Consider the following 11,555-nt stretch of genomic DNA (forward strand, 5'->3'; position numbering starts at 1 on the left):
CAGAATGCTGCACTTCGGCTCCACTAACCCAGAAACTGGCTAAACTGAAAGCGGAGCAGGTCTTACTGGAGGAGCTCACTGTTTCCTTCACGATCTCTCATGTTGCACCCACAGAAACATCACACGCACTCTCTGAGGTCATCCAGGAGAAGCACATGGAAGAGAGGAACCACAAGGACAGCCACGATGATGGATGTCAACAACAGAGAGAAACAGAAATGGAATCTGCTCATTAATGCCAAAAACCACAGCGACAAGAAACTGCATGCACGATTTCTAAGAATAAAAATGAAGAATGCTGTTTTTGTGTTCACCGTTTTATCTTCAGCCACAGAAGAAGGTTTTAATTTTTTTTATCTTAAACAGTCATCTATTTTAGGTACTTTAAATTTTACGAGTTTCTTAAATTTGACCAAAGAATAATTTTGAGCTCTGTTTGACTTTTTTTTTATTTTTTATTTTAACACTATTGACGATTTAGTATACCAGTCTGCTGTTTGCTTGCCTTTACACTCACACATAAGAATGTCCACTAAAATCACTAAATATATTACAATTCAAACCCTATAGATAACAAGGTTTAGATGCTTTTACTCCTGTGTTTGTAACTTTATTCAAGAAAAAATAAAACGGCTATTACTGTGTATTAAATACCTGCATTAAATATCTTCTGCAGAAGAACTGTAGCTTATATCAGCTTGAAACAAATCCCACTAGTTTATTCTTCAGCTTGTGTGTTTTTTTTTAATTATTATTATTATTACTGCCACTCTTATAACCATTATTTCATTGACTCAGTCTGTGGTTATCAAGAATTCAAATATGTTGTTTCAAATCCATTACTAAGTGATGCTCGGTTGTAGTTCCAGACATGACCTCCTCACTAGGGGGGCGATAGTGAGCAACGCTGTTGTTTCTTAAACGCTAATTACAACAACGAATTAGTCAAAAGGCGGAAATGACTTCAAACATGGTTTTTCACATCGGGTTCTATGTAAATCAATGAGCTTCCTAATGTTAAGAAAACACCGGGCGTTTTTAGGGTACGTGCTCGCTTGTTGTCGCAGATAACCGGTTTAACACGAGAAAAGTTTTCCGTTCTCACCGGGTGTCGCTGTTTGCAGCTTTTTTAGCTTTGCTAACGTGTTAGCATGAGCTAACCGCCGTTAGCTGCGCTTTCTCCACGTCGCGTAATTATTTAATTTACCAGAGAAGTTTAGTGTTTTAAAACAAGGTTGCTTTGAAACACCTAGTTTTTTTCCTATCTAAGGGAAGAAAACAATTCCTCAGATTTAATTTGAGTTCTGTGAGCTAAAATTAGCTTCTTTTTTTAATGAAAACTGCTTAACTGAGATGTTTTTGTGCTCAATTTCAGTTTAAAGTGAATTTATTGGATCTCCTTCTTCCAGGACCTAAACAATGAGTACACAAGTAAGCTTTAAAATAGTAGACAAACAGTCTAATGTTCTGTTTGGTTGTTGTTTCATCACAAACTTAACTTTTTAAACGTGTTTTTCCTTCAGTATAGCATTCTGTTCAAGCAAGAACATGGTGAGTAACAATACTGATGAAAATACCAGCACTGCTTTGTGGTTTGCACATTTTCATTTATCACAGCACGAATAATAACTTATATTCTGGTGTACACTCAATGGCAAATAAAGTTAGACAAATAGATAATAAATGGGTAATGAGATAAACTCTTGCCAGTAGTTCTTTGTTGCACCACATCTGTATTTTATAACAACTCTGGACGTAACTAATGACAAATGGTACTCTTCATCAATCTGTCTCTTATTGCTGCTCTCAGATCAGCTCTGTAGGTTGGAGTTTGACCGTTTTCTTCAACGTCCATGAGAGATTTTCAACTGGATTGAGATCCTGACTGTTTTCAGGCCACTGACATTATTTGTCTTACTGGAACAAAACTTTTCACGTTCTTTGCTCTATGGCAAGATGCATTATCATAAAAACATCCTTTCAACTGGTGGAATAAGAAACATGACCAACATTTCTATGTAGATTTTGACTTTTATTTAAGAAGTATTGAGTACCATCTGCCTGTGCCTACCAGACATTCCCCACAGTACATGTTATTCTTATTTATTTCAGTTTCTTACAGTTTGGTTGCAAATGTTGACTCCAGTCTGACGCCACAATTTGCTGTAAATGTTTTGTCTTGATGCTTAGATGCCTTCCTTGGTCTACCAGTATGCTTCCAGTTTACAACCTTGCCATTGTGTTTGGATTTAGTACAGATTTTAGACAGCTGACTGGAAATGACGACTTCTTTTGCAACATGTCATGATGATTTATCTTCATGTGCAGGTTTGCGTTATGGTCAAACAGCTCGTTTTTGGTTTCTATTAGAACTTTTACAAACATATAAAATGTGACTGGAGCCCTTTAGAGATGGAGCTCTTAAAAAAAAAAAAAGTTTAGCATGTTTAAGCGTGCTTGCTCAAGTGACGTTTCCCCACAAACTAGTTTATTGAGTTTTCTCACATAAAACACCCTGCTTACTGTAAAATCCTTCCAGAGCACCAAACCTGTGTTTTTCAGTCGTTGCACGCCATTCCCAGCAGCACAGTTAGTTTTGTGTAAGATGAATCGCTGAGCTTTACCTGTATTTTTTCTTTGTTTCTTTTCAGCACACGATGATGCCATCTGGACAGCAGCGTGGGGAAAAAGTGAAGCGGACGGCTCCGAGACCATCATCACCGGTTCTCTTGATGATATGGTGAAGGTGTGGAAATGGTGAGATGTTCTTTAAACAGACTTTTTTGGGGGATCGGTGCAGCTTCTGCATTATTGGTAGTGTTTTTTATTATTATTACCTTTATTTAAACGGGCATATCCCACTGAGATCACAGAACTCTTTTACAAGCGAGGCCTGAAGACAGCCTAACATGCATGTTTTTATTCTGTGGGAGGAAACTGGAGTACCTGGAGAAAACCAACGCAAGCACAAGAAGAACATGCAAACTCCACCCAGAAAGACCCCAGGTCCAACCGGGGATTGAACCCAGGACCTTCTTGCTGCGAGGCATCAGTGCTAACCACTGAGCCGTCGTGTTGCCGCTCTGGCTAATGATCAAAAGAATGAGATCATGGAAACCGCCGGTCAAAACGATTTTCTCTGAAGGGTAGCTGGACTCTTCATTAGAGATGGGGTGAGAGGTCTTGGTTATCTGGGAGAGACTTGAAGCAGAGCAGCTGCTCTTCCACATCTAGAGGAACTGGTTGAGATGGTTCAGGCATCTCGTAAGGAAGCCCCTCCCCCATGATGCTTCCCTAAGGAGGTTTTCTGGGCATGTCCAACTGGGAGGTAGACCCAGGACACTCTGTAGGGACTATGTCTCTCAGCTGGTCTGGGAACCCTCCAGAGATCTCAGCAACTCTGGAGATGAAGGAAAACCTGAATAAAGACTGACATTTTCCAGACTGGGAAAACTGGGAATTTGAACACTGGTCAAACCTTTCTCAGATTTTGACGTGCACGTGTATAAATATTAGTATTCTGGCATCATTGAGCCCATGTTCTGCGCCCACATGGTGCAGGGGTCTTTACTGATTGGCTCTCGTGCCTTTTGAGTATCTGATGTTATACAATATAATTAATTCTATTATAATATTTCGTTATGCTCGTACTGCAGGCTACAGTATACTCACCCTCGTCCCTGAATGTGACCCTGCCCTCCACCTTAATGACTCGGTTCTGAGAGTTTCCTGTGGCTGAAAAATCTCCTGGAATATCAGGATTTACACCGACAGACGGCTTTTATGTGCCGTTTAACTTTGATGAGTTAAATAAAATGTTTTTGTCGAAGCCGAGCTGTCATAAACTCTGAGCAAAGTGTTTGGGCTCGTTCTGGGCTGGCTGAATCCTTCTGACCTCTGTGGTCACGATGGGAGCTTTGGCTCCAGCATCGTTTGGGATCTCAAAGTTTTTCTTCTTCCATGTTCAGTTCTTGTATTTTTCATTTTGGGGCGTAATCGAGGTGTCAAATTTTGACGAAAGCTGGTTGTCCATAATTGAATAAATGTATTTTGCTGCAGGTCGGATGAGAAGCTGGAGCTGCAGTGGACTCTGGAGGGCCACCAGCTGGGTGTGGTCTCGGTGGACATCAGTCGTAACGGAGCCATCGCCGCCTCCAGCTCCCTCGATGCACACATCCGCCTCTGGGACCTGGAGTCGGGAAAACAGATCAAGTCCATGGACGCAGGACCGGGTGGGACTGATTTACACAACTGCTGAGTTTACAGCATTAGAACACGCTTCCTTTATAATATTTGCCTCTGAATCTGTTTTTATTAATATTTTGTTTTCATTAATAATCCTTTTAAAACGGCTGATGGTAATTAGAGCTTTTTTTTTTTTGTTGTTGGACGTTTAACCCTTCCTCTGGCCTCGTTAGTTGATGCGTGGTCGGTCGCCTTCTCACCGGACTCCAAACACATCGCCACAGGAAGCCATCACGGTAAAGTCAACATCTTCGGTGTGGAAAGTGGGAAGAAGGAATACTCCCTGGACACGCGAGCAAAATTCATCCTGAGCATAGCTTATGTGAGGAATTGATCTTTTTTATGTTTTGTGTTTTGGCTCGCTGGTGCTGAAGTTTTTCTCCCGCTCTTCACGCGTTCAAAAAATGTATTCGAAACAAGAAATCTTATTTTTTCCAGCTGTAAAACTTCATTTGACGTTTTGCTCCTCAGAGTCCTGATGGGAAGTATCTGGCCAGCGGAGCTATCGATGGAATCATCAACATCTTCGACATCGCCACCGGGAAGCTGCTCCACACACTCGAAGGCAGGTTGCATGATCAGCGTGCACGGTTAAAGCTCCAGCAGAGTCCTTGTTATGAACGATTCTGAGTAGATTTATAAAAAAGTGCAGTCGAGCTGCGAGTGTGTGGCCAGTTTGTGAGGGGTTATTTGAAACCAGGGTACCCGGAGAAAACCCACACGTGCACGGAGAACATGCAGACTCCACCCAGAAAGGTCCCCAGCCGGGATTTGATCTGGCGACCCTCTCGCTGAGAGGCAGCAGCTCTACTAACTGCACCACCGTGCTGCCTACCCACTCTGTCTTGCATCTGGAAAACTACAGACATTCACAACTCGAATCCCTCAGCGACGGGGGCGTCGGCTTATCTGGCCGTTTGTTTTTATCTGACAGAGTTTAAGTTTGAAGGCAGCTGAGCTCATTCGTGCTGGAAACACGTTTCCTGTCTCCTCAGGTCACGCCATGCCCATCAGATCCCTCACCTTCTCTCCAGACTCCCAGCTGCTGGTCACAGCCTCCGACGACGGCTACATCAAAATATACGACGTGTGAGTTTCTGCCTCTTCTGTAGAAGATCACGGTGAGAAAAGTTCTCGTTCACAGCAGGAACTGATTAAAAGAGAATGATTTGTTAGGCAACACGCCAACCTGGCCGGCACGCTGAGCGGACACGGATCCTGGGTTCTTAATGTCGCCTTCTCCCCCAACGACACCCACTTCGTCTCCAGGTAAAAATAATATCCGTAAACAAACCACATTATTTCTTGCTGTGTTGAGGCTTGTAAACGGCGCTTTAACAACAGAAGTGGCCCAAAGGGAAATTTAAGTCATTCTTAATGTCACGCTCTGTGTAACGCTATAGACAATATCTTACCTGTTGTAGATGGCTCTTTGGATGACCTCATATTGGAGAAACTAATGAGCTTAATGGCTTGTCCAAAGTAGACCTGTCACGATAACAAATTTTGCTGGGCGATTGTCTCAGAAATTATTGCGATAAACAATAATATTGTTTGAAATTTGACAAGAATTACTAATTATTGTCAAATTTAAGAAGACATTTGGTTAATTTTTTTGTGTAGTACGTTTTTTCAACCACCGGGTGGGAGTATAAGACTGCTTGAAGCGAAGGATGGATAGTGAGGGTGCGAGCAGTGTGTCTCTTTAAGAAAAATGGGAGGGAGGCCCCTTGACGTGACATGGGCTGTCTCTCCTTCCTGTTTTTCATTTCTCAAAATGGCGGACGCTCTGTTTGACGTGTGGTTTGAGCTCTTTAGCATTTTTCACATAAAGATTTTAATAAAAAAAATCAGCAAACAAGTTCTCAGCTTCTTCTTCAGAGAAAAACAACTTTTTACACGAAGGCACGAGTTTCAACCGTGAATTTTGGAGCTTCGATAAGACGGAGGTTTTTTCCCGAGGTCGGCCTGTTAGCTTAGCTTCTCAGCTTAGCTGCTTTTAACGACTCAAAAACACAATTTTGGACGGTTAAAATGGATTTTAAAGAGAAAGGGGGGAGTCAGTGAAGAACCAGAGTTGAGTCTTTTGTCATCCAGTGTCTTCAGTAGAAAGTGAGAGACACGAAGAAACAATAAAACTGATAAATGAAAATGAGGTTGATCATTTTGTCATACAATTAATTGATTTATTGTTTATCGCGACAGGCCTAGATCAAAGTAAACCGTTTCTCCAGAGTGAGAATTCAAAAACCCATCTACAACATGTAAGATATTAAATGTTTACAACCGCTCCACAGAACCCCCCTTCAGAAGTTTCACCCCAACACTCGCCTATAGAGTGACACGCTCGTCAGCTGAAACTGAAAAATGCCAAACGTTTCTCCTCTGCTCCTCTCAGCTCATCTGACAAAAGTGTGAAGGTTTGGGACGCCAGCTCCAGAACTTGCATCAACACTTTCTTCGACCATCAGGACCAGGTGACTCTTCTGTTCGTTACTAAACTCGGTGAAGAAATCTGCGGCGTCACGGTGCCTTCTCCTCCCGACTCGGCTTTGATGTTTCGGCTCGCGTGGAAACCAATCAGCCGAGCTGTCGGTAGATGTTTGCAGACGTGTGGGGAGCTGGATCTGCTCTAAGCTGCGGGCTGAAGTAGCACAGCTCCTCTGAGACGAGATCAGAGGCTCGAGAGTCTGCCGTGCTGTTCGTGTTCACCGTCGTGTGAAAAGCAGAAAATCTGAAGGGACAAGTCGCTGCCAATTAACCGCTCGCCTTCAAGCTCCTGCTCATTTCATGTTTCAGTCGGGGTGCAGCGGTTCATCAGGCGAAACGTTCTTAAATATCTGAATCATCGCTTGTAATTGGGGAAGATTTAAAATTTGGATCGTTGGAAACATTCATTCTGAAGAGAATTGAAACTTTTATCTAAAGTGAAATGGTTTTCATCTTTTAATGATTTTGAACGAGTCGCTTTTATTACGTCCGGATTATTGTCTCGCCGTCACAGCAACTTAAAACACCCCGTCAGTCCGTGCACGCTGAGAGCATGACTTAAAATATACGTGAGGTGCCGACTTCCATTTTGATGTGAAAATCTAGCACTGCTTATAAACACCCAGTCATTTGAGAAAACATGCTTTCTGGTTTTTATATTAAAAGTTTATCTCCCTCACATGATTGGGGTGGTCAAAAATAATATATAGTGGCCAAGGCCACCATTGGCCACCCCCTGGCTCCACCTTTGCACCTTCACTCTGCACTGCCTCGGACAACAAAAAGAACCTGCGTGTCTTCTCGTCAGTGTAACTCGTACCCACTAGACCAGGGCTGTTCATCTAAACTGCTCAGGGGGGCCACAGTTACTGAAAGTCAAGAGCTCAGGGGCCGGACATCCAGCAGTTAACTAAGTTTTACGGTTTAAAATCTAATTTTATTTAAAAAATAACCCGGCGGTGTTGAACTGTGGGAGGAAACTGGAGTACTTGGAGAAAACCCACGCATGCACGGAGAGAACGTTCAAACTCCAGCCAGGATCGGGATTCGAACTGCCTCGTACCCTCTTGTCCTTTAGATCTGACGTCGTCAGAGCAGTACAGCCGTGTGAACTTTGACCTCAGGTCATTTTGTTTGGGCGCTCAGACCTTTCCGTCAGCGAGTGTCTGAATCGAATATACGTGAAGCTTCTCCGAGCAGTCGGCGGACATTGATGGAACTCGTCTGTCTTCAGGTGTGGAGCGTAAAGTACAACAGCAACGGCTCCAAGATCGTCTCTGCTGGCGACGACCGCGCCATCCACATCTACGACTGCCCGTCGTGATGAAAAGCGGCGTGCACGAGGACCACATGCCCGCAGAGGTCCACTCAAACTTATGTAAATGTTTTTTTGTTTTTGTTTTTTTTGCACTGGCTAGAAAAGATTCAAATAAAATTTGTTTTGGTACTTTTGTTTCTGATGTTTTTTCTTTGAACTCGACGAGTGCACGTTGACTTCAGTGCAGTAATTTGACCGATTAACGAGAAAAAGTAAAACTGAATTCTGAAATATGGGATTGATATGGAGCTTTTAATGTTTTGAGTTGAAACTGTAACTTTTGGATTGCCAGTACAAAAAATAAAAATTGTTTGAAAGACAGTTTTATTTGTGAATATTAAAATTAATCACCTGCTGCTTATGTTTATTAAGGTTTAATTACAGCAATCTTAAAACGCTGTGGTACGTAACCGTTCATTAGAGACGTATTAAGCAGATTCAAGACGTGGTTATTAAGGAAATGCGTCTTTAAATCGCCTGGTTGGGATGGGATCTAGTAGACGTGTGACTGGTTTGGATGAAGCTATTATTTTTGACAATTCAGAAACTGTCCAAACATATATCAGGTTCTAGGGACATTTTTAAAGTTGTCTCATCTGACACGGAACCAAGACACTCATGAAGTCATCACTGCTTATATGGGGGCTGAGATGGTGTAGAGGAAGGGCAGCCAGCTTGGGACCTGAAAGTCCCAGGTTCGATCCGTAGTCACTGCATACCGCGTGGTGTCTCTGGGCAGCACACCTCATCCCCAAAATGCCCCCCCCAACAGCCGCCCACCGCACCACCCGGCAGTGGATGGGTTAATGCAGACTAATTTTGCCATTGTATGGAAACATACAGTGCTGACATTGTGATGACATTATTATTATTATAGTTGTAGGGATACATGAATCAGCAGATATAGGATTTGTCATTAGACCAGCTATAGTACTAAAAAAAGTACTTGGGGTTGTTTTTTATTCTCATCAATTAAAGATGAGTAATATAAAGTTCTAGCTTTACAGAGCGCTTTTTTATACGTTAGCAACAGTGGTTAATTTGAGCCAGATCCTGCCGGAACAAGATCCAGGAATTTTCATCTTGACCCGTTCTTAAAGTCATTGCACATTTTTGTTTTGATTATTAAAAAAATGCAACGAGAGGAGACGTTGCCCTCAGCCCGGCGGACCCAGTCTGTGGAGTGGATGTTCCAGCTGCAGCACGCGCGGCGCACCAGCTACACGCTCCATGGAGGGGCAGGAGGAGCCTCTAGGCTGGGGGGTGAGGACGGAGGGACAGATGGTCACATTTACGCACGGAGGTTCTGCGCGGAGTCCTTCCCGACAGAATCGGAGCTGCTCACACCAACCTGCTGTTTTTCTCCAAAATAGTAATTTTATTGTGTTTATAAATGTAGGTAAATGTTGATGTATGTTAAAATACACCACAATGCAGGAAATGGCATCTCTGTTATTCAAAATTTTCTGATAAGCACCTGCTAAAGTGAAATCTACTCAGTGACTGTCGTCATTTAATGTAAACTCAGACACAACAGGACTTTGAGGAGATATTACGAAGTTATTAATCTCGATGCCATAGGTCCAAACCAGGTGAAGAGTGTGATGATGTGAGTCGGTGTATGGACGTTTTAAATTAAACCAACTGATGAAGGCTATGCTTGAGTCATCACTTTCAACATCTACATGAACATTACTCATTATTATGACTTTATCAGTATTTAATAGTACGTCAGTTAAGAATTCAGACAAAAACTGAGCCTAGGAGCCGGGTGGACGGTATGGAACAACTTGTGAGAGTGGCCGTTCCGTTTTCCATTTAGGATGGGATAAACTTAAGAGACAGAAACTCAAAAGTATTATTAGTTTAGTATTAACAGTCCCGACTGAAAAACAGAAGCTATACCTCCGCCTTGACCTGTTGTTCTAGGAACATGAAAATTTAAATAATTAGACTGAGCGGATTCATTTATACCAACAAAATCTTCCTGTTTTAGACGGGTTTCTGTCAGAACTTTTTTTAAATTCTTCAATAAGCATTCACATTGCATTTTCACAGGAAATGCAATTTATCTTGTTTTAATTATCTTTGCTACGTTAATACAAATCAAAATGCAGATCAGAGAACTCTTGAAGCTCGAGCAGATTAGTGGGTTTAGTGCTCCCTCTAGTGAGCACTGCATCAGGGTTTTAAACCTCATGTTGAAGAAATCACCAACACAGTGACGAGACTTCATCATACTGTTCATCTATGCAAAGGGCTCAGTGTTCAAAACACGTCACCTTTTGCAAACCTTTATTCCCCAACAGCTAATCTGTATAGGTAACCTTACAATTTTATACAGGGCATCATTATCCTAATATTTGTTACAATGTACAAATAATCTTGAGCGCTTGCATTCACACAAACCCTGTATTCAATATGAACAGCGACGTTAACAAATATAGGTTTTATTTATTTAAAAAAAATGGACAAAACTTTTGTTTTCTGGCAGTTAATCTGAACGTGGCGGCTGGTCGTTTGCTGCACCAGCCTTGACGGACGTGTCAAACAAAGTGAGCTTAGTTGACTCTGAAGGCAACTGTGTAGTTCCAAGTTGCTGGTGTGGTGCTGCCCCCCCCCCTTTTCCCCCAAAACTAAGGAGAAATAAAATAAAATCCTGCAACCACAGCGGCAGATTTGATCCTCGATCATCTAAACCTGTGGTTCCCAACCCTAGTCCTTGAGGAACCCCATTATTGGTTTCCCTACTTTGAATGAATGGGTGGTTAACAGGCTTCTGCAGAACTTGAGGAAGTCATTAAATCACTGAATCAGGTGTGTTGGAGAAACAACATGCAGGATGGTGTTCCTCAGGGACCATGGTTGGGAACCATTGATTTAAACTGTTAAAAAATATATATAGTGCAAATTTACACCTCCAGGCATAGCCCATGGGGGGGAAATGCTGGGTCAACTTCTTTGCACCATGATAAAATATAATTTGTTTTAAAACGGAGCTGTTCTCACCAGACCAGAAGTCTCTTAGAAGCTTTGCAGGGAGCACATTTAGAAACACCTGCTGCCGTAAGACGGTGGAGGTGGTTTTGTTGAGCTGGCATCAACGGACAGGAAAACAGAAGGATGAAGGCAAAACGGAGAACTTCTACACAGAGCGGCTATTTTACTATAGGTAGTAACTCTGCGTACAGGAACAGACTTAGAAACCCTTTAGACCTCAGAATTTTCCTTTAAAATACATTTCTCCTTCCTGATTGTCTTTTTTCTGTCATTCAGTAGCAATATATTAATATACTGGAATATTATCCCTCACACTCGGGCAAAAACACGTACCCGTATCTGGATGTGTACCTGAACTTAAATCATATTAGGTCATGTGGATAATGAAGCTGGCAGAAATATCTGATTCGTATAATTGGATCTGACGAACAGAGAAAGTCGTGTTCAAATAAACTTAAACACAGAGGTCTTTGTGCGTTTGTCAACGGAAAACACGTAAAGC

At 42.2% G+C, this 11,555-nt stretch overlaps 1 protein-coding gene across 1 annotated transcript; it reads left to right on the top strand.

Annotated features, from left to right (window-relative positions):
* Window positions 1-944: 944 nt before the first annotated feature.
* On the top strand, window positions 945-8,145 carry wdr61 (WD repeat domain 61). The gene is made up of 11 exons (XM_037682530.1): window positions 945-1,043; window positions 1,376-1,431; window positions 1,524-1,551; window positions 2,652-2,757; window positions 4,060-4,232; window positions 4,419-4,567; window positions 4,717-4,810; window positions 5,241-5,334; window positions 5,422-5,514; window positions 6,644-6,722; window positions 7,970-8,145. Exons 2-11 carry the CDS (start codon window positions 1,420-1,422, stop codon window positions 8,057-8,059), a joined length of 918 nt encoding a protein of 305 aa, XP_037538458.1. The 5' UTR covers window positions 945-1,043; window positions 1,376-1,419; the 3' UTR covers window positions 8,060-8,145.
* Window positions 8,146-11,555: the final 3,410 nt, after the last annotated feature.

This window comes from Nematolebias whitei, chromosome 10, assembly GCF_014905685.2.
Source record: "Nematolebias whitei isolate Nwh7 chromosome 10, NemWhi1, whole genome shotgun sequence".
Lineage (NCBI taxonomy): Eukaryota > Metazoa > Chordata > Actinopteri > Cyprinodontiformes > Rivulidae > Nematolebias > Nematolebias whitei.

Excerpts from the sequence above, each read along its gene's own strand:
- wdr61 (XM_037682530.1), top strand. Across the intron at positions 2,758-4,059 it reads ATGGTGAAGGTGTGGAAATG|GTCGGATGAGAAGCTGGAGC; the intron begins GTGAGATGTTCT and ends ATTTTGCTGCAG. Across the intron at positions 4,811-5,240 it reads GCTGCTCCACACACTCGAAG|GTCACGCCATGCCCATCAGA; the intron begins GCAGGTTGCATG and ends CTGTCTCCTCAG.